General features: G+C 38.4%; 3 protein-coding genes across 3 annotated transcripts; 1 reads left to right on the top strand and 2 right to left on the bottom strand.

Moving 5' to 3' along the window:
- Positions 1-349: 349 nt before the first annotated feature.
- Positions 350-3941, bottom strand: ccl44 (chemokine (C-C motif) ligand 44). The gene is made up of 5 exons (XM_044361589.1): positions 3789-3941; positions 2667-2796; positions 1786-1933; positions 1459-1537; positions 350-1356 (listed from the first exon to the last, which is right to left on the bottom strand). The coding sequence occupies exons 1-4, from the start codon at positions 3850-3852 to the stop codon at positions 1499-1501; spliced, it is 381 nt and encodes a 126-aa protein (XP_044217524.1). The 5' UTR covers positions 3853-3941; the 3' UTR covers positions 350-1356; positions 1459-1498.
- An 8350-nt stretch (positions 3942-12291) lies between these two features.
- Positions 12292-14767, bottom strand: pole4 (polymerase (DNA-directed), epsilon 4, accessory subunit). The gene is made up of 4 exons (XM_044361574.1): positions 14356-14767; positions 12980-13064; positions 12706-12747; positions 12292-12569 (listed from the first exon to the last, which is right to left on the bottom strand). The coding sequence occupies exons 1-4, from the start codon at positions 14608-14610 to the stop codon at positions 12556-12558; spliced, it is 396 nt and encodes a 131-aa protein (XP_044217509.1). The 5' UTR covers positions 14611-14767; the 3' UTR covers positions 12292-12555.
- Positions 14768-15333: 566 nt separating this feature from the next.
- Positions 15334-22069, top strand: LOC122989512 (serine/threonine-protein kinase NIM1). The gene is made up of 4 exons (XM_044362464.1): positions 15334-16243; positions 18441-18743; positions 19294-19562; positions 20637-22069. The coding sequence occupies exons 1-4, from the start codon at positions 16222-16224 to the stop codon at positions 21387-21389; spliced, it is 1347 nt and encodes a 448-aa protein (XP_044218399.1). The 5' UTR covers positions 15334-16221; the 3' UTR covers positions 21390-22069.
- The last annotated feature ends 1780 nt before the right edge of the window (positions 22070-23849 follow it).

Here is a 23849-nt window from a genome sequence, read left to right as displayed (position 1 = left end):
CCAATATTATTACAATTCATCCTGAGGGAGGCATGTTTATCTGTGCCAAATGTCAGGGCAAGTTGACAAGACATTTTACTAAAGCCAAAAATGTCACCTGCTATTGGTGCTAGAGGAAAGGTCAGAGGGTCACCAACATCAGATTCATCTTCTGGTGAAATAAATGTACAAAATTTCATGGCAATTTATCCAATAGTTGTTGAGATATTTCAGTCCGGACAAACCGACATTAGGCTACCATCCAAACATCCTAACTAACTGCTAGCGTAGCTAAAAAGTAACTGTGTAGTAAATAAGATCCACAGACACACACAAGCACACCCACAAAAAGACAGTGAGGCATTTCAAGTTATTATTTCAGATTAATTTATAAAATAGTTCACTTGAGATACTGTGTTTTAACATACAGTGCATTCTTCTACAATACAATACTTGTGTGTGTGTTTTACACACAATTGAGCCCTCTAAGTTTCAACAGCCTTGCCGTGTGGTGAATTGAATCATGAGTACTTTGGCATAGTTAAGTAACGGACTATTGGTGAAAAAGACAAATGTAAACTGCAAATAGATATTTAAATATATGGTAGATGCCCGAGGGCCTCATTTCAAAAGCTTGACTCTGGGTTCACACTGAGTTTACAAACAGGCAATATAAAGAGCAGACAAAATATCAGGAACTTTTCATGTGACACAGAAAGATGAATCCAGGTAAAAATCTTCTCTCTGGTCCCACTGTGATTTCACCTAACAGTCAAATATAGGAGGTCAAAGCCTGAATAAGGATTTTTAACCTTAACTGAGACCTGGATTGTACAAAACATGGTGCGAGTCAATGCCAGAGACATGTTCCCAAAATATCCCGCACACTAAGTTTACTGTGACAAAACCCAATCTATTTACTGTGTACAGTGTCATTACACATTAATGAAGGTTTACAAGTCACAAATAAGTATAAAGTATCTTGCTGAAATACAATATTAATATCACTGCTCATTTATCATTTTTTTAAATTACAACTTTTCCACTGATCTCACATCAGCCACAAGTAGTAATGGTTGCAGAGGGAGAAACTTCCAGGCAGACTCCGGCAAATAACAGTATATGAGCCATTTAAAATAAATCAGTTCAACTTATCTTACAAGTCAATACTCCTCTGTTGAGACTGTTCCAGCCACATGTTTGGGAATATTTCAAGCACAGTTCATGTTTAAATATCTAAAGCCAGTTAAATATGTATTGCTGCCCAGGTCTGGTCCCAGGGAGACAGATAGTGTAGATAGAAAGAGACACGAGACAACTGGAGAGTCAGCAAACTCAGTCGTTTTAGGAAGACGAGTTGCTGAGAGTTTACTTGGCCTGTGGGAAAGTGGGAAGAATGCAAAAATATAGGATGAGACATGTGAGAGAGGCACTTTGAGAGAAACTTGCATGTATATCTAGGTAAAAAAAAAAACCTACTTATGACTATAAGTGTTCCTCCATATCTGATGGCACTCTATCACTCCACATTGAGAACATCCCAGTTATCTTTCTTGTCCTGATGATCACAAGATAAGTAAAAAAAAAAAAAATCAATATCTTAGGTAACATGTAAAGAACACGAAAATCTCCTTCAGTATCTAAAATGAGCATTCATTTAATTCTGAGTGATACAAGCAGACATAAGAGATCAAATTGTGTACTTCTGGCTAAATAAATTGGACTTATTTACATTTGGTTTTATTACATTTGACATACAGTGCCTTGCTGGTAGTTGTGACAATCATAAAGTAGCTTGTGTCTGACCTCTGACATGACGGGCAGGTTGTCATGAGGAAGGAGCCACATGGTCCGGTGGGCCTTGGTTCTCTGTCTCTGCAGGAGCTTTCTCAGCAACCTCTTCACCTTCCGGTCTCTGGGGTCTGCACATTTCACCGCCTTTTTTGTGTAAAGACTATAAAAAGAAAACTATACTTAGTACACAACATAGCATGGTAGGATACGGTTCTGCTGAACACTAAGTGAAAAGGAAAGTAGCCTAAATTTCAAATCTGCTGCGTGCAGAAGCACAAGAAATAAAAAATAAAAAACAATGATTCAGCAATAACAGGTCCATGTGGAGCACTACAAAGATGTCTGTCAGGTGCTGCAAAATGTCAGAGAATTAAAGACTCAGAGAGTTAAATTAGTTTTCCCCTTCTGGTAAATGAAGACAAACTGTTATCAAAAGAGAGTCAAGTTGGAGAAAATAAATTGTGAACCACTGCAATAAAAAAGCACCAAAGGAAACTCTTTTATCTGTAAGAATTCCATGTTTTGTTAACTGGACCACATGAAAAAGCAAAGCTCTTCATTCCCCTGCACCATCAGATGTCTCTGACCCACTGAAAACAATAGGTATCACAATGCAGAATGGTTTACTTAACTAAACCCTGCTGTTCTGACTGACTGGCTGCAGCAGGGCTCAGCTGGCTCGGAAGGTATTTTCAGATGGCTTGTTATTCCCACATATTTCCTTTCTTACTTCCTTGGCAATTACAGCTCAGAGCCCTGCCATAACAACATGACCTGGAAAGATGACAATGCCTCTCAGCCCGGCTCTGCCCTCCTCTAACGAGAGGCATATTTTCCATGCCTGCAGATTGCTGTGCTCTTTAGCTCCAGGAGTGGATAGTTGAAATACTTGCATGATGGCTTGTATACTGCAGTCGGGCCCCTCCGTCTGCACCTCAAACCGCAACACATCCTTGGTACGCACCTTGCCCTGGGAGTACAACATGCAACACTGGACATCCCTTTGCATCTGCACACCTTTACCTGAAAAAAAAACAAAGAAAGATGTAAAAGTCAGTGAGAGAGAGAAGAAAACATCAGAGAGGGGTGTCAGAGAGAGCCGACAAAAAGATTGTTTTTCATTTTCATCATTTCACAGGATCAGAAATCACATAAAATCTGATAAAGAAATATTTTAAATCAATATTTACTGCACAGAATCGTAATTTTAATGAACTATAAAGTCAGTATTGTGATGCTAGCAAAGACTTGAAACTGAATGTTTTGGCAGCTTTTGTAGACAGCAAAATGTTATCTGTTCTGCAGAATGTGTACATGCCCTCTAGTTACATGTACACACACTCACACGCACATATGGACACGCACACACAAGAATGTCAGAGGAATTACAATGGTATCCCATTGTGCTGCAAAACATACTGCCATGCCAGTGAAAGTAGAGCGATAGAGAAAGTGAGAGAAAGAGAAAAAGGAGGTTTGTGTGTGTCTGTGTGTGTGTGTGTGTGCATGCGTGTGTGTGTGTGTGTGTGTGTGTGTGTGTATGTGTGGAGGGTGTGCAATAATGGTTTTTCATCCAAAGCAATTGTGTAAACAAATTAAAGTGTGATGTGAAGCAGCAGGAGCAATAAGAGCAGTAAAGTAGGACAGTGCTGCTTTGTTATGCCACAAATGATTTTGAATCTGGTCCTCAGGCACATTACCGCACTTCCAGCGCTTTTCACAACATTCACATAAGAAAGACAGAGGCGAGGCGACACCATCGCACCGACTGAGCCCTGACACACTTGCTATCTTTCTGTGTTGAGTGTTGTGTGATTTCAGATGCTCGTCCTCCTGCGTTCTGTCCCTCTGTTTACATCCATGCCTCCCTCCCTGCTGTTGTTGCTGCTATCCCTCTTTCCCTCTTCTCTCCTTTTCTGTCTTCGCCATCGCTCTCTTGCTACACTGTCCACCTGCAGGGTGCATGCAAGCCATGCAACACACACACTCACACAGCAAGTGCGGCTGTGTCTTACCTTCTACAGATGCCAGGAGAATAACAGTCAGAGAGATAACAGTCAACATCTGCAGCATGAACATGATGAGGCTGGCAGAGAGGAGGAGAGGAGAGGAGGATAATCTACTCTGTCACCTCTCCCTCTATGGCTGCCTCTCTTATATTACTCCCTCCCTCTCTTTATACCTCCCTGCCCATCTCTCACTCACTCACTCACTTCCACCACCTCTTTTTCTGTCTTACCATCTTTCCCTCCCTCCTTCTGTTTATCCATTCTCAGTCGTTCTCACACTCAACAAAACTCCCTCCCTCTGCCTTTTTCTTTCATTCCCATTCACACTCATCTCACTTCTCACTCTTTTTTCTCTTGCTTGCTTCTTCATCCAGGATACCAAGCTTCATTTGCCTCATTTGAAGCTTTAAAATCCTCCTAACCCTCCAACCCTAACCCTTATCCTTGGTGCATTTTTCCCTTGAGGACTGAAACAGATTTAATGGGTGGAAACAAGGAACCTTTCATACCATTTCTCATCAGTTGGGGATATTAAGCATTCAAATGGCACAACAATGATTCATTTACAAAAAAAAAAAAACATCAATTAACTCTGGTTTACAGCTGTAGAATGCAGCTGTGGCATGACCAAACAGTAGGCGTGTCTGACTTGTGCATCTGGATCAGTCTTGCAGCAAAGTTATGTTCTCTGTGGGATTGCAGACAAAATGCCAACATGCCTTGAAAATGTGATAAACTGCATTCAATAGCTTGACTTAATCCTGAATGAATTATACACGGTTCAAAAAATGCCTGTTGTAGATGTTTGATGTTAGATGTAAAGTAATATTATACATTAAAATTGCACTTTAATTGTAATTATTATTTTGCAGTTGTTTCTCATTGACTCAAATCAAGGCCAAATCAGTGCTTAAATTTATAAAGCATCTTAAAACTGATTAATTTTCTTTGGCTTTCTCTTGATTTTATAGCTTGTATTTTGTTGGTTGTACAGTGACCAGTTTTTTAGGCATAGTTTCTTTTATCTTCCTCTTTCCCTTCTTTTCTTCCTGTAAAGCACGTTGTAACTTCTGTTTCAAAAAGTGTTATTCTGTATGAATAAAGTTTTCTTGCTTGTTATAGGTAATGTCCCCACTTTACATGCTCATTTTGGAAGTGGTGTCCCACAAGGTTCAGTCCTTGGCCTCTTGCTGTTTACTGTTTTTAGTCTCCCCCTAGTTCTGGTTATTGTAAAAAACAATGTTTCCTGTCTACACTGATGACACACCACTGTATGTTTGATTTTAAACTCACAGTGTAGCTTGTTTTAAGGCGTGCGTTACAAGTCTCCAGTGATAAATATCACAAATTTTGCTTCAAATAAATGAAAACAAATCTTTCTTTCTGTCTTTTGTTTGGCCCTTCTGATCGTGTCTGTAATTTACAGTACAAACTTGGCAGTCTGGCAGCAAATGTGAAACCTATCTGAGGGTGTTTTCAGCCTTTGTTTTCTTTCTTTTATTTATTTTTTATGGCTTGGCTCTGCCATGCACCAATGTCACCAAGTAAATGTAATACATTTGGCCAATAAAATGATTCAGATGTTTGGAAAATATGTCCTTAATTTGTCTTTGCAGCCTCTCCCTGTCTGCCCATTTATCATAATAAAACTGCAACTTAGTTTCCATAACTGAACACCACAAGAATACACTGGAGGCTCTATCTGAGAGTCAAGCATCAACATCCATTACAGAGAGGCTTCAACGGAAAACAGCATCAGGACCTGATTATACAGAGAGAAACCAGATAAATTGATGTAGGCCTGCATCTGTTTCACAATGTTATTCCTTTGAACTGATGCTGTGGTGGAGAAAAATGACAAACACTGATGCCAAAGTCAGATGATACCACTAATAACAACAATGAAAGATGATTGATCAAATGCCTGATTAGGTATGACACATACACAAATGTTGCCACATTGCATTGTTGACACTTTAACTGATAATGTGTTTAATGATCTTTGGTCATTAATAACTACAATGAAGCTATAATTATTCTTCTTTGATCAGGAAACACATGTGTAATACATGTACATGTGTTGCTGTTTACTTTAGTAGGTCTGATAAACATTATATGATAAGACATAGACATCACAAATTCAGGAGTTATTATGGTTTTTCCATTTACACCTGCGATCAGGAAATATTTTAATGGCTTTGATTGTGTTGCCTCTTTGAGCAATACACATTTCCTTAAAGGGTCAAGGTCAGTTCCCCCAAACCCCTAGAAAACATGTTTCACTACTTACACCTTGTGCTATCCAGTCACTTGATAACATTTTGAGATATTTACCACTGAAACTGCAATGTCACCCAAATACAATACAATGGATTTGAATGAAACTTCATTTTTAATAAAGTTATATTACAAAAACTCAGAGGCAATGTTGAGAAACAATGTCCTGGTTACTTGTGATAATACACAGACCTTGCCAACCACTGGCGTAATTTGTATTGCCCTTACTATAGAAAATAAGGGGTAAAGAAAGGGGTAAGTGGGAAAATATGTTGGGTTTTGGGGGGATTTGGCCAAACTGATCCTTCCAAAATAACCTTACAGAGCAACCTAACAGCAGCTGATTTTTTTTTTTTTTTTACCTCCACTGGTATAACTTCTCATTTCCCCGCAGTGATGCTAAAGTTTTTTATTTTTTCGATTTTTTTATGTGTAGTCCAGGGTGTGTGAGTAAACTGTGACATCACTGCTGATATCATCAGTGCTGTGTGATCAGAGGTGCAATGGACTTGAAACTTTCAAGAGGACCTTGATTAGTTAAGTTTAGTCAGAGAAACAGCTTGGTTAGGATTAACTTAACACTTAGTTAAGGTTAGGGGTTAGGTTAAACCAACACTGAAAGTTGGTTGGAAATGGTTGGACACAAACTAAATTCTCCCGTGTTTAAATCCAACATTTTGTTGACCCAGTCATCCAACCAAAATTCACATAGTCACACTACTCCTTTGCTCCTGACGGACAAAAGACATAATTACTACAGATGCTAGAGGGCTTTGTCAGTTGAACATATACAAGTGTTGATTTTTGGCATTTGCTGAACTGAATGTTGCTCTCGTTTTTCTTGGGAGTCTTGTTTTTCAGTCTTTTATTACATAGATCTTTAAATCTTTGATATAATAAGTCATCATCATTTCTTTTGTTTGGTGTGTACCTGGAACTTTTTGTCATGACACACATTGCTGCTTTGTCCAAAATCCCTTTGATTTCCAAGTTCCCACAAGTTTTTTTCCTGAATGACAACTAACTAGCAAACATTTGGGATTGTATATGACTGCAGCCTTAAAGGTTGATAAAAATGTAACATGTCTGGCTGCATTTCATTCTGATCTATTACTGTTGCTGTTGGTTGGCAAAGACAGTTGTATCTTCCCTCAAGTTCTTCCTGTTGGATCGACACCAAAACCTGACATTTTTATGGTTCAGATAGCTGAACATGCTTCTGCTTATCCATTGCAGATATACTAAATCATTTCTGACACTGTGCCATGTTGTTTATGTTTGGCCAGTTATCTGCAGGGAGAAAGATACTACACCAAACAAAAAAGACACATGAATGCAATGTAAAACGCTAACAGTGACTCACAAAACTGTCTCACTAAAACTACTAGGGTGGTTCCATTAAATATACTTGCAGAAATGATGAGGGGAACATTGCTATAAAAATGTTCCCAAGGTTACATTAAAAAAATACACAAATTAAGCTTACAAATTAAAACAATACATCACACTTCATTAGACTAAATGCTTATGACACACTGGACTTTGGAAAAAAACAAATGTTATGCATACTGGCAGACCAATACTAGAACTATGAGTCACCTTTCATGCAAGGAAATATTGCTTTAGACATTAATGTGGTACATGTAAAGGACCATTTGTAGGGGTGGATCAATAAGGGCCTGCATAAGTTCCTGTTGTTCAACAGATCTTACCATTGAAAAATTTATCCTTTGGCTCCTGAAACATTTGGTGGAAGAAATATTCAGTTAACAAGGCAACAACATGTCCCTTATAGGCATACATATCCAAGCTGTGAAAGTGAAAATAAGCAGTCTGTGCACTGAGGGGTGAGGTTTGAGTAAAAATATGTATATGTGTGTGTGTGTGGGCCAGGTATTCCTCATGTTATGGGGACATAAATCTGTTTACACAGTCATGTTGTGGGGACTCATCTCCCTTATGGGGACAAAAAGCAAGTCTTTTTAATGTAAATCATTAATTTTAGGGTGAAGACTTGGTTTAAAGTTAAGGTTAGTTTAGGGTTATGTTAAGGTTAGGGTTAGGGTTAGTGTTAGGCAAGTAGTGGTTATGGTTAAGGTTAGGATAAGTCTCCAGGAAATGAATGTAAGTCCATGTAATGTCCTCTGAAGTGATGGAAACACAACTGTGTGCGTGTGTGTGTGTGTGTGTGTGTGTGTGTGTGTGTGTGTGTGTGTGTGTGTGTGTGTGTGTTGGAGGTGGGGTTAACTGTTCAAGAATTTGACCTAAGAAATCAGGTTGGAATCTCAGCTGCAAAAACATACCTTCCACATGACTACAGGTCTGCTTGTGAGCCAGATACATTTTCTGCATATCTTTGCAGCGATTAAAATATCTCCTGTCAAGGTGTACGGACTCACAAACCTGCAGGCAATCAAAAATAAAAAGTAACAGCAGTGAATAGTGGGGCTGAGAGAGTAATGTGTTCCTCTTTGAGGGGGTGGAGAGCCTGAGATGTATGAAGGGATAGTATGGCCTCCTGGAGATGTTGGAGGGCTCGGCTCACTGCTCTGGACATGCAGCCTAAGAGATCTTACTGTACCTGAAAGGGATTTCCAAGGGATAAAACGCAGGGGGTAAATACTTCATCTAATCTTTGAAACGAGGCAAACAGGGAGGTGTATGAAACAGACAACAAGCTGTATGGAATGCAGTTCTGAATGCAGAAATATGTACAACACATTTTTAAATTTTTTTTTTCTGCCCTGAAGACATTAAGATGTTCTGGGGATCGTTTGTATCAGCTGAGAAGCAGCATATTTATGCTTTGTACAAAGAGCTGATGGTGTTTCCTGTCTAGGTAAAACAAGACTTTTGAGTCTACAGCCATGCTAGCTGCTCTGTGAGGCTGCACAGAGACATAACTGTGCTTTGAGCTAAATGCTAATATGAGCATGCTAACATTCTCACAGTAATAATGTTTATCATGTTTGCCATCTTAGTTTAGCCTGTTAGCATGCTAACATTTGCTAATTAATAAGCACAAAACACAAAGTACAGCTGAGGCTTATGGGAATTATATTTATTTTGCATATATTTGGTCCTAAACTAGTTTGAGCATTGAGCAAATAAAATTTTAACCTGTTGATGGCACAAATGAAAAGTTAAGGTATCACCAAACCACCAGTATTTCATGGCAATAGACCATTTCCACTGCAGACATTTTGACTTGTCAAAGCAGGAACAGGTGTAAATGCTAACATTGAGGATGGCTCATTTCCATTAATTTTCTCAGTAAGCCATGTCAGTGATTGAGCATGCATAGTACAGAACGCTGGAACTGGCTCACCTAAATGCAATGCAGCCCTCGTTAATGTTATTAACGCCACCTGTGCTTTTCTTGTGCTTTGACAAGTCAAAATGTCTGCCATGGAAAAGGTCTACAGTTGTTTCCCAAAACCACAAATGTCAACCTCATGGTGGTGCTAGAGGAAAAGTCAGGGGATCACCAAAGTGAGATTAGCAATTCATCTCACAGTTGTTGAGATATTTCAGTCTGGACCAAAGTGATGGACCAACTGACAGAGAGACTGTAACTGCCATACCTAATGCCATGTGCTGCTAGTGTGGCTAAAGACTTTACATCTGTACTCATGATCTGCATGATTCAAAACATCATTCTACTTTATTTTACCACTTTATTTGAATTACAGTAAATGTACAGTGAAATCAAGGATTAAGCCCCAGTTTTACATAAAAAGCCACATAAGTGAGTTTACTCTCAGTATGCCATTTTCCATCAGTATAAAGGGGCGACCAACAGGCTTTGGACAGGGGGAGGCTCCAAATTTTCTTTTCACATGAGATTTTCTTAATGGAATGTCTTTATTGACTGTGGAAATAAAATGATGTCCAATCCTTCGACATGTGATTATATTTTATTAGAAAAGAGCACTCCGTGTTCCCTTGTGCCAGTCAGGCATTCCTCTGCAGGGAGTTGACTGGTGCTCTTCTGGAACCAAACATCTGTGCTTCTCACAGCTCTGTTTCATTACTCCCCGAAACACTAAACCCAGAAAATCAGCTTAAACACACTCAGGCATTTATTTTGAAAATCCCCACTGCAAAAACTCAAGGGGTCTTGACTGTGTGTGAAACTGAACACTTGGATGTGTTTAACAAATGCTGCCAGGAAGAACAACACACATCTCAGGTCTAGAGAGATTTAAATACATTCCTAATGCAAACCTGAAGCTCTACGTGATTTTCTCAGTGTCACACAACAGTCACTGTGTTGAGCAAGAAATTCAACCTTCTCCATTTCACCTCTGGCTTGTATTGCACTACGTGTGTGTCCAAAATGTGAGCTGCTGCTGCAGCAAAATTCAGAGCTAAAACAAATGCTAATAACCTGACAAATACTCATATTTGATTTGGTTGTTCCTATAGTGATTTACTATGAGACAAACTGAGAAAAATCTATTGTCAACTACAGAAACCATCTTTGTCCATCTGTAACGTGTAATTTTCTCCAAATTAGAACCTGACCAGCAATAGCTTATGACATATTTGAATCAGCACATCAGACAATAAGCAACAAGAATTAGTAGCACAGAAATTATACGTTTGTGGGAGAAATAGCGTCACCACTAACACCAGAGAGCAAATAGCAAAATGTCTCATTAAGTACATTTCTAAGTCACGATTCTTGTGGTCATGAGATCAAATCGTTAGATATCGGCCTCAAAAATGTGGTATTGTTTGGGCTCTACTCCAGAAAATTTGCCATCAAGACCATAAAGACCATAAAATACACCCAAAACAAACACTCCTTCAGGGCCCATACCTGTCAGCAATGCAAAATAATAGAGAGGGGGGCAAATAATATGAAAAATAACTACTAGGGCACAAATATTGAAAGCATTTTCAATACATGTCATGACATGTGGGTAAATAGTTAAAAACTTTCCTGAGGCATATTTTACCAGTTACACGTTATGTGTCAAAGATCTTGAAGTATCAGGTAGTAAATTCAAATCAGTATAAGTTGGCAACAGAGCCACAGCTGGGTATCAGATGTCGATGAAAGATGAAAAGAAAACACCAGTGAGGTGCCCATAAATTGCACAATTAACAAGTTTCTAATCCAAGTTTCTTCATGGAACTGCAAAATCCATCAGTTAAATTGCAATTGCATCCCATCAATTTTAGTGGCAGGAAGTATTCTTTCCATCGTATTAACAAAGGCAAGTACCCCGGACAGCTCCTGCATCCCTGGAGGTCCCAGGATCAGCACCTTGGACAGCGGGTTTGAAACAGCAAACTGTTAAAAATGATCCACCTGAGCTGTACAGGAAAACAGGAGGAAGCTATACCATGTAGTAGTGTAGAACAACTACTACTTCTCCCTCAACTATTTTACATTACTGTCTAAATGTGAGTGATGACATGATACTGTTTTTAAACTCCTCTCCTACATTTCTTCACATTTACAAAGATGTTTGATGGATACTAGAATAATTTCTTTCATCCAGACAAGTGTCATTTTCTGCCAGTTTTTAATATTAAATGTAGCTTGTTGCAATTACTCACAACCAAATCAGGTTACACTGTCCTCATCCTTGATGATAATTCATAGGAGCATATGACAAAGTATGAGAAGCTACTTGTCACTGCAGGTAATTCTGTCATATCTTTCCTAAGGGAGGTTGGTTTTTTTCATGTCCTATAATTCGATAAAATTAACATTATTTGGTTCCCACTTACAGTACTTCCAAAAGACTAAGTATTCTTTCTGAGGGAGTGTGTGAGATGAGGTATTTAACTCAACAAAAATGGCAACATGCACAGACACAGGACACACCACCAGCACTTGTGTGGACCACAAGACAAAAGTCAAAAACAAAGAAAAAGATTGTCATAAACACCTAGTTCCAGTGAGAAAAATATTGAAATTATCTGACATTTTTGACCACAAGGCTGTTAGGGATACTTCTGGATAAACACCTTGTTGGTAAGGCAATAGTTGCATTGGGATTTGCATTGTTTTCTTAGTTTTTAATGCAACAGCACATATTAGTTTACTTTCCTAAAATGTGGACAACCTCAAGCCCTTATGAACTTGTATTTTGACACTGATCATCAGTATAACAATATGTCTTGAAAAACCTAAATACTACCCAACTACTAATAATTCAGAGTGTGACAAACTGATGAAGATGGCTTGCTGCAGATGATCCACTCTGACAGAAACTGTTTGTTTAAAACGTAAATTTATTTCATTGTACAGTAGTATCTCACAAGTATTTACAAAAAATGTACACATTACCACTGACATTTCAAAAGTTAAGAGTGAAAAATCTTAATCGCACATTGTAGAAAAGCACTTATAAATATCCAATTTGAGAGTCTGACTTAGAAAAGTACCAGAGATGTTTTCACAACATGTCATGTCCCTGTAATGGAAACGTTTCTTGGATGGTTGCAGATTCGCTGTCTTCATCTCCTGCAGCAGTGTTTAATCTAATGTGCCTGCAAAGAAAATAGAGAAGAATTGAGTACAAATTGAAGTACGCCAAAATGACATGTTTGGTATTCTTCTTTTGTGTTACTGGATGACATGGCCATAAATCTTGAGGATTTGTTTTAATGTCTTGGCAACGCTTACCTTCAAGGAATGCAAACTCATCTATGGCCTCTATTGCGTTGTCTGTAGAGACACAACAAAAGAGAGGGGTTAACTGATTATCAAAATAGTTGCCAATTAATTTTACTAATCAATTAAATTAATGATCATTTCAGCTATAGTGTGAAATAATTTATATTTCTGCACAATTTAAGCAGCCACTTTGTGGTCGGAGCTCATCAGCTAAACAGCTGAAATGCCCAGTAAGTCTGTACATATTTGCAAACCGCATTCAGAGTTTCTTTACAGCGCTTACCCAAGTCTTTTCTTTGCAACGTTTTCCTCTTCCCTTGCTGGGCGTATACCAGGGCATCTTTGGCAATCATCTCAACAAACAACTCCTGTGGGACAGAAACACATGAATATTCTGTCATTTACAACTTAAACAAATGCAGGAAGTTGTCACTTATATTTTCCCACCAATATGGATGATTTTGCACAGTACAGTTCACATCCCTGAATTTCAGTCCTTAGTCTACAATTATAACAAATATCCTTTTAAAATTAACCCATCTCTCTATATTCATTCTGCTCAGGTTTTAACTATTTAGTTAGAAATTTAGAAAGTTAACAGCAGAAAGTTCCTTAGATAGGTTAATAATGTGTTGTAGTAAATGATACCAGTAGCAACAAAACCATAACCCACTTTTGGACTAACCCTCTCTTCCACACAATGTATTTTCGCATTGAACATTTCTTACATTAAGCTTTCTGCAAAGCTCAAACATGGCACTTTATCTGCCCCTTGTATTTATATATTATGTATGTATGTACAGAGAGGTGACAAATTAAAGGAAAGTTAGAAAGGTGTTGGGCCACCATGTGCCACCAGAACAGTTTCAAGCTATAGCATTGATTTTACAAGTCTCTGAACTCTAGTGGAGGGATGAACACCATTCTTCCAAAAAATATTTAGTGTTTTGATGATGGTGGTGGAGAGTGCTGGCTAACATCTCGGTCCAAAATCTTCCATAGGTGTTCAATTGGGTTGAGATCTGGTATTCATCAAACCATTCAGTGACCCCTCATACCCTGTGAATTGGGGTATTGTCATCCTGGAAGAGACCACTCCCATCAAGATAGAAATGTTTCATCATAGGATAAAGGTGATTACTCAGAACAACTTCATACTGAATTGCAGTGAGCCTTCCCTCTAAGGGGACAAGTGGACCCAAACCATGCCAGCAAAACGCCCCCCACAGTATAACAGAGCCACCAGATTCACTCACTGTAGGGGTCAAGCATTCAGGCCTGTGCCTATTTTACCTTTAATTTGTCACCTGTCTGTATGTAGGTAAGTAAGAAAATTGCTGTTGTCTTGGATGGTAAGCCTGAAACACCTTATGCAACTATATTACTATTATTTCTTACAAACACATACATAAATTAGATTATTTGAGGACAACCCCCCCTGATTAATATGCAGGCATGAAAGGTGCACAACGTGGTGGAGACTGGTGGAGTTTAATATAAATTAAAATGATCATATGTCAGTTTGATGAATCTGTTGCAGCAAAAATATATTGAATATGAAATATCTTTCGAAAATGAGGCAGTAACACGCTGTGAAAATTCAGGGAATTAGCACTGCGCATCTTTCTTCAGGTGTGCGTGTTTTTTTTTTTTTTTTACCGTGGCTTTAGCGATGATGAACACAGACTCCTGGCTGGCCAGGGACACGTCTGGGTCGGTCTTCATCAGGGCCTTGATGCGGGCCAGCGGGAGTTTGGACAGCCGGTTGTGGGTCGCGGAGGCTGCGGCCGCGGGGCCCGTCTGCTGCCGGCCGCTCTCCTCCTCCGCCTCGGCCCCGCGGCTCTCCTCCTCGCTCCCACACCGGTCCGGGTCGTGCTCCGCTGGGGTGACAGGTGTTGCCACTGTCGCTGCCATTCTCCAGTTTCTTAAACTACAAACGTTAAATTCCCCCCAAAAACACACGAATAATTACGGTTTTGTGGCTACATGTCACACAAGTAACAACAACACCAGCAGCAGCGCGCCAGGCCAGCATGTGCTTCCGGTGGTTGGGTGACGGCGTGCGCTGATTCGTCAGCCAGTCACTCCAACATCCCGCCTTTTCCTCTCCCGCCAACCAATTCACTTCGGTGATTGGTCAGAATACAAACTACTTCCTGGCTATTGGCTGGAATTTAACGCCAATCAAGGAAGTACGTCGCTTCGGACGCCAACGAGAGAAGAGGAGAGGAGGGATATAAGACGTTGGTCACAGGAAGGTATTGATGTTTTTTAATTGATGTCGAGAAGATAAAAATACAGTCTTCGTAATTAAACTATAATTATAATTTTGGACAAAATCCACATCAATTCTAACATCCATGGACAATTATGCACCTTACTACCTTATCCACCTGACTTGCACGAATGTATAGTGTATTATAACATATTAACATCATTGAACAGTGTATACTCAGCAAATAGTATATTCTCCATTCTATTTTAATTTTTTTCTACTTATTTTTTATATATCGTTATATTATTACTATTTTTCTATGCCCATGGACAGAAAAAGAAACCAAACTTTATTCACATTCTTGATAATATTCAGTTATATTTCAACTCTAAAAACTGAAAAAAGCATCAAAAACTGTTTTTACAACCATAACAATTTTGACATTTGATTAATTGATAAATTGTTTGATCCATAAAATGAAAATAGTGGAAATACCTATCAAATATTCATAAAGTACAAGGTTAAGTCTTCAAATGTCTTGGTTGTCTGACCAGCAGTCCAATACACAAAGATATTCAGTTTGCAATGATATAAAAAAGGAGACAAGCAGCAAATCTTCCATTTGATTGAATGATTTACATTTTTTTGCTGATACATTTTCTGTCAGTTGACTTATTGATTAATCGGCTAATCATTTAAAATATTTTTATCGGTAATGTTCCCGACATTTCCTCTTTTGGTTCCTATTTGTGTGGTTATGTATATATATTACTGTGCTTAGTGTTTATGACTGTTTGCAGTTAAGTTAAAAAAAGATGTGAAGAAGATGCCAAAAGGTTACGTAAGGTATCAAACATCATTTGTAGACTTTCATGTCAGTAAAGCCTGATGTAGCAGATTGGTGTTACAGTTTCACACACTTGCAACAAATTTTCTATAATTACTTGATAACTTGATTTTTATGTTTTTTAATTGTTATGCACCATAACACCAAGACAAAGTCATTGTATTTGTAAACCTACTTGGCAATAAACCTGATTCTGATAATCAATCAGAAATGATCCAGTAGTCTATATTCATGTGTTACTGATCATCAGTTATTCAGTATGAACACTAATATAAGGCATGATTACGAGTTTATTCTTTAAAAGTGTGTATGCAGCGTTTCTATTGTTTCTGCCTCTGTCAGATAACCCAATGAGCAGTCCACTAATACACTGCGCTAATAGGATTGTGAGGTGTGATTTAGTCTTGTCAAGCTCCATTCACATGTTCAGTCACAGTCAGGTGTTGCAGCCTGAGAGACAGACATGAAGGACCCGCAGCTTGCAGGTAAATTTATTCCTGATTTTATATGCTTTTATAATATATATTTATGTCTCTGCAGTTTTATAAAGGGGTTATGAGATGTAACTAATGTTTTTGTTAATCATTAATAAATCATTTACTTTATGCTTTATAAATCAATTATGGGACATTAATAATAACCTTGGCATTGCCAAGTCATTTGTACAACAGCATGACAGCAGCATTTGTCTTTTTAGCGCTTTAATTCATGAGTAAGATGTATTACTGTACAAATTAAAAAACAAAACCTTGACTTATTAACATTTATAACTGCAGATATGAGGGCTTATTAGAAGGTGAAAACCCCATATTAATATTTATTAATGGATTACCAACATTCATCACTGCACTAATCCTTTTTGCAACTTCTAACCTATAATCTTTAAAGCATTATTAAACCATTACTATCTATGTATACCATTTATAAGCTGTGTTTCTTTTCAGCAAGTGGTAGCAAATTGTGTTTACAATTCAACCCTTAATGTTCAACTTGCTAAACAGTTTAAGACGCTCATTCTTTAATTGTCTGGTATGCTGTATATGGAAAGGGAACAACATTGTATAAGAGACAATCATGCAGAAGTTTTCAGTGTTTGCTAATTAAATCTTAGAGTCCAGACCCTTACACACCTCTACATAAGATAATTAGTTGATTTCATTTGTTTTATATGCAAGGCATATTAGAGACATGCACTAAAGAATACAATAATTAACATACAACCAAAAAAGCAGCAAAAAAGAGAAAATAGTTCAGTTTAAAAGCATTTAATAGTCCAATTTTATCCCTTTCAAACTGACTCTACAGTGGATTTAATTAACCATCTCTCTCAATTGATTCAATAATACCATCAGTCTGTGCAACAAGAACTTAAACCCTAATTTGACAGCTCTGTGAATTCATGTTCTGCCTGTTCCTTGTTATCCTGCCTGAGTAAGTACAGTATAAATAGCCGTCTACATTCAGAAGTGACCCACTAATACTGCTTCTGATAGAAGCCAATAATCCTTGCCACTTTGGGACCTGAGCCTGCTGTGGGCTAAATTTAACCCACAATGACCAGGAGGAGGCACAGTATCATTACACTGTAGTCTTACAGAATTATAATATCAGAAGCATCACTATTGTTGATCATTGAGTACTTTATTTAACTCATTAACCTTCTTCATGTGTGTTATCATGTTGAGAGGTTATATGTGTGCTGTAAGATGCCCAGACAGGGTTCAAGGCCTGACATCAGAGCCAACTGCTTGTGTAATGTTGGCACCTTGAGCAGTTTCCTGTGAAAACAAATGATGGTGGTGGTTTCAGGTTTACATAAAAAGAGTCACAATATTGTCTTGTTTGGGAAAAAAATGAATAGACTGGCCAGTTTTTAAAAGGAAATGTGCTGATTCTTGAGAACATTCTGAATAAAGAATGAAACTTCTGTTCCCAGAACAGAAAGGACACACAAGGTCGCTTCCTGCTTTTGTCCATCATTAAAAATGAAAACATGCATGTTAAAATTGATTTATCACAGTCCAAAAACATTTCAACACCTGTTTAGTTCCATCGAATGCTGATAAAAAACACAGCAAAAATATTGTGCTATCTGATGTTTTACTCATACTTATCCATGATTCCTGTTATTGTGTTAAGAAAAGTGCTATAAAGAGATTATTATAATCATCACAAAAAAAAAGTGTTGCAAAAAGAAAGAAAAGAGGAAAATGCAGAAAGGAGAGTCCTACATGCATCCACCTGAGAATAATGTCAGTTCATTCACACACCTGCAAATTGACATCAATAGTTTTTTTTATTTGCCTTCTTGTACTAGATGTGGGTAATTTTCAGGCACATACACCTTCAACTTACATATTAGACACAAACTAAGATGCAGGTTAAGAGTGATGTAAAAGAGGTTACAAGTTTATCTCATGTAACATGGAGGTCAATCTCATTATCAGTGTGCTATACATGGAACAGCCACACTACGTCTGCACATTGACTTCTTTAAGACTGTTCAGTACTGACAGCAGGGCAAAAATAACCTGGCAGGGTCGCTTGCCTACATTTACTCCAACAAAAGTAATGTTAAGGGTACACAGCAGTGTTGCTGACTTATTTCTCTATTAAAAAAACCCCAAATCAAATTCTTTCTTGTTTCTTAAAAGTTTCTCTATTCCATCATTTCTTTTCTAGCCATCAAAACGCGTTTGTGGCCAAAGCAGAAAGTGAGTAAGAAATCCAAAGATGAGCCTCCAAAGGAGGAGAACATAACCAAGCCCCTGTCCTCCTCCGCCATATGTGCCATCCCACAGCTGACTGAAGTAGAGAGAATGAGGCAATCACCATTTGAGAGGGTTGTCTATGACATGGCCCACAATGAGAGGATCGTCAATGACCTGATACTGGGTCGAAGGGTCGGCTTCTACGAGCTGCGGGGAGAGATCGGGCAGGGTAACTTCTCCTCTGTCAGGCTGGGCATCCATGCTTTAACTAAAGGTCAGGAACCAACACTTATTTTTGTGGTTTAATCTCATTCATTCATTCATTTTTACCTAAAGATAATTCATAATTTCTGGTGGAGAGCATGAAGAGTCTGTCCAGTCTGAGCAGCCTGTACTTTAGTCTTTTTCTGTCATACACATGGTCTGGCCTTGAGGAGATATTAGTTGTAGATGATAATATTATTGGTTTGTAAATAAAGTTCATGTCAGTAGAGGAGAACTGATCCCCCAAGTAAGCCTGTCAGATCTTCCCCACCCCCTGCAGTGAATTTATTATTTGAGAATTACACCCGTATATGTGTGTCCACATTTTTGTCATACCTAAAAATAATGCTTCAACAATCTTGGAATTAAATTAGATGCCAAAAATAAATTCTTTCTGCCTTCTCCTTGTATGTGTGTAACAGTGGCATCCTTCTCCCCTATTTTCTCGTGTGTTTAAATCTCTTAAAACGGTCTCTGTCCTGAATTTGACCTTTCACCTCATCAGACCTTCTCTAAACCCATCCCTGATATCTAAGCCTCCTCTCTTCTTCTTCTCTCAGAGAGAGTCGCTGTTAAAGTCATCGACAAGCTGCGTTTGGATAAGAGGGGCCAGCCTATGACTGTCTCTGAGATCAACTGCATGGAAAAGCTGTGCCACCCAAACATAGTGCGTCTGTACGAGGTGATCGAAACAAGCAGGAAGCTGTATCTGGTGATGGAGTATGGCAATGGTGGAGATCTGTTCTCTCGAATCACCACCAGGGGGAAGCTTAGCGACCTGGAAACTAAACTCATCTTTGCACAAGTCATCTCTGCTGTTAAACACATGGTGAGCTTCACTGTTACACAATCATAATCTACTGTGTAGCATAAATCTATACTCAGTCTGTCTCTCATGTACATCGATTTTTTTAGGTGTTCATTATTCATGTTAATGAGTTATTCAAAGCAAATAAGATGAAATGAACTTCAATTAACTTAGAACTTGACAATCTGTAATTGTTTTAACCGCAATAATGTAAAGTTTGATATACTTCCTTACATACTTCCATTTTTAAATATTTTTGGGCAGCATTTTTGCCTCTATTTTGATGGAGGTCAGTAGAAAGGCGACAGGACATGAGAGTGACACACAACAAAAGTTTCCCAGTCAAACTCAATCCAGTGTTGTTGCAATTACAGGGTCAGGATCATAAACATCTGGTCCAGATGCTCTCTGTCTTCCAACTGATGCAAACAAGCATTTTACAACATGAAAACAACTTAACTAAGATTCAGTTGTTGTTTAGTTTTACTTATGATAATAACGGAGCTGCAACGAATAGTCGATTAATCGATTAGTTGCCAACTATTAAATTAATCACCAAACAATTTTGATAATCAATGAATTGTTTTGATTCATTTTTTTAAAGAAAAAAAGTATCCAAATTCTCTGATTCCAGCCTCTCAAATGTGAATATTTTCTGGTTTCTTCAGTCCTCTATGACAGTAATCTGAATTTCTTTGGGTTGCAGACAAAACAAGACATTTGAAGACGCCACCTTTGACTCTAAGAAACAATCATCAACATTTTTCATCATTTTCTGACAGTTTATGGACCAAACATCTAATCGTTTAATCTAGAAAATAATCGTCAGATTAGATAATGAAAATAATCATTAGTTGCAGCCCTAGATGATTATAACAATAATTAACAGAATACTGTTACAGTGTGCCTTAAAAAAAACATTCAATGTGTCACTAATCCAATTAAAAGAATGACAAACAAATGACATAGAAGAAGCGTAAAAGTTGTTAATATTTTTCTAAGGTTAGGGTAAGTTAACACTTTGTCTAAAAGTGAAAGTAAATAAATCAAAACAGAATCCCTGTTGAGATTTTCTACCTGTTTGTGATATTTCAGCATGACAACAACATCGTCCACAGAGACCTTAAGGCAGAAAACATCTTCTACACCACCAGCTACTGCATCAAGGTCGGTGATTTTGGCTTCAGCACCGAGTGTGGCCCCAGCGAGCTTCTTACCAATTTTTGCGGGTCGCCGCCGTATGCTGCTCCTGAACTGTTCAAGGAAAAAGGTTACATTGGGCGCTACTCAGATATCTGGGCTTTAGGCATCCTCTTGTACTTCATGGTGACGGCCACTATGCCCTTTTATGGGGACAACCTTGGGAGGCTGAAGCGTTGCATCCTTCAGGGGGCCTACAGTATCCCTGCTTATGTGCCTGATCAGTGCCAGCTGGTCATAAAAGGCATGCTGCGCCCTGTGCCTGTTGATCGCTCCTCTCTCACACAGATTATAAACAATGCTTGGCTGAAGGGGATTGAGTACCCCTGTCCGTATGTGTTGTTGCCCCTGACCCCAGCCCACTTCGCCCAGGCTACCCAGGCTCTCTGCACGGAGGAGCAGGAGGTGAAGAGTTTGCTCTCAGATCTCGGCATTGGGACAGTTCATTTCCAAAACAATCCCTGTTTAGACTGTAAGAGTCCGTTGACCGGGACTTACCGGATCCTCCTCCATCGCGTGCAGAAGAGGAGGTCAGTAGAGGCTGTGGGCTATTCAGCACTTCACCCTGATGAGTACAGAAGTCCGAGGAAATGGGCTGTTGCATCCGCGGACAAACATGCTCCCTCTGCGGTCTGTGTTATACTATAACAACAACTGGACTGCTTTACTTGTTGCTACACAGGCACTTTATAACATACACATGTGCCCATTTGCTTGCGGACACCCTTCAGGCTCTTGTAATAGGGTCAAAGTCTGACAGTTCCTCTGTCCTACTGTTAAAGTCAATTACAGCTCACAGACAAGGGCATCTCTCCTAAGTAATTAGCTGTGGCTGTCTGTGCTGATAACATCACCAGCTATAGTCAGTACAACAAGCTTACTGACGTAAAACATTTATCAATCACTGTATGGCTATGAGCATTTTCTGATCCATCTGAGTCAGAGCATAAATCTACTGGACTAATCCAAGGCCAAATGTAATCCTAATAAGGGAGAAACTGAGAACATTGCTTCATCCAACAGAAATGAAACCTGAGAATATGGTCACAAGGTCAGAACAGACTGACTGTAAAATCAGTCTGCTGCGGTCGTTTTTTTGTGTGTTTTAATCATAGAAACTGATTCCCAAATGCCTTCATTAAATGCACATTTATGACTGTAACAAAAAAGTCTGGAGCCCTCAATTTGTTTAAGGTTTTGCACAATTTTAATCTAATTTTCTTCATATTTTTGTTAAGTATTGTGCTAATGTATGTGTTTATATTTTAAGGCAAGACTTTCTTAAGTGATTCATGAAAGCCTGAACTTTATGCCATTCAGTATTCACAATTATAGCATGGAGTAAGGTCAAATTCATGAATCTGAATAAATTCAATTTAAAAAAGATTTTAAACTGTTTCCTCTCTCAGATCTCCTCATCAGGACACACTTTTCCCACTCTGTGCTTCCATCAGTAGGCATGTTATTACAGGATAATATTCTTGTCTTTTTCAGCTGAGTGCATGACTTCAGCCAAGATTTGTACTGTTTACAAAGACATTTCTACTGAGATGTTAAATGATTCCTTGCTTCCTTAATCTCTAAAATTTACCAAAACTTTGACTTGAAGCACTTGCGGGAACTCATTTTGGAGTCACGTCAAACACGTTCAGTAAAAGTGCTGATGATAGAATATGAAGGATTTGTCAATTCGCTATGAATTATGAAACAATAAGTCGTGAGTTCTTTTGAGACTCTGTAACTTAATTTCTTTTTACTCTGTGAAGTCAAACTGTAAAAACTCTGGTTCTTTCTCCACATAATGCTCCTTCAGTTCACCTCTCAGGTATGAATTCCCACAAAGTGTACAACAGTCTGCGAGCCAGGCATCACTATTTGCGTCTTACCCTCACCTAGCAATTTAGTGCCAATTCTGCCAGTGTCTACACGCACCTGTCATGTTTCTGATCAACACAACAATACACTTTATATTTTGCAATAAAATGTTGTTCCCTAACCCACACCCCATTCACACAGGAATTTAAACAGATTGTGCAGGCAGGATCAGACACAGAGAGAGATTATCAAGAGAAATTATACAAGTGCCAAGAAGGAGTCCTGACTTGTTGTTTATCTAGGAGTCATGTTCTTGCTCAATATCATCGCTGTGAAAATCTCTGTTATCATTTCCACTTGAAAGGCATTGCGACAGCGGGGTAATCGGTTAAACTGATTAGGGATGCAATGAATAATGTTCATTGTGAAAGTGAAATGAAACAAATGACTGAAACATCAGCATCATCTGCGGTTCCTGTTTTAAACCAAATTCCAAAAGTGAGCTAATGCATAGATCGAACTTGTGCGTCAGGGTAAGTAAGTGGTTTTATACTGAAATTAGTCATTTACCTTGAGGTGATCAAAGATGGGTGACCATTATGTCATTCAGGTTCATTAAATATATACAATATTTAGCTATTTACCATTCTGTTTTAGCCTTAAAAAAACAGAAATCTAGATGATAACATTTCTGCTTTTGACGTCACTCAGAAGTTTTCATTTGTTGGCAGAGAATAACTTTTTATCTGTTTAGAATTTGTTCTTTATTATAACACATTTAAATACCTCAAAATATAGTAAAATCAATCTTGTTACATAATGATTTAACACAATACTTTCTTTGATTAGGCCACAAACATGATTGAACATGATAAGTGATGAGTAAAATGAAGTTCCACTCATCTAAAAAATCTCTGCTTTTCTTTCCTCTAAGTCTCATTCACAATTAAGCTCTCACCTTTCCTTGCCTTACCCTCTGGGACTATCATAACAAGCCAAGACATTAAACTCAAAAGCAAGTCAGCATTTGTTTGTAACTGCATTTGGCATGAGAGCAGCTCTAGGCTCTGGATGAACGATAAATCTGCTGTTCATAAGAACATGGTTGAGATGGTTGCGAAAGACTAACTTCTTTGCCTTAAATAGACAATTTCCTTTTTAACTGAAGGAGCATGGCTGAGAATCTCTTTCAAAGAAACAAATATAAAAAGCTGTTGGACGTATCTTACACTGGGATATACAGGTGGGTGACAAATTAAAGGTAAAATCGGGGCCTGAATGCTTGACCCCTAC

This window comes from Thunnus albacares, chromosome 9, assembly GCF_914725855.1.
Source record: "Thunnus albacares chromosome 9, fThuAlb1.1, whole genome shotgun sequence".
In the NCBI taxonomy this organism is placed as follows: Eukaryota; Metazoa; Chordata; class Actinopteri; order Scombriformes; family Scombridae; genus Thunnus; species Thunnus albacares.
The sequence above is the reverse complement of the archived record's forward strand: the minus strand, read 5'-3'. Positions and strand labels throughout refer to the sequence as shown.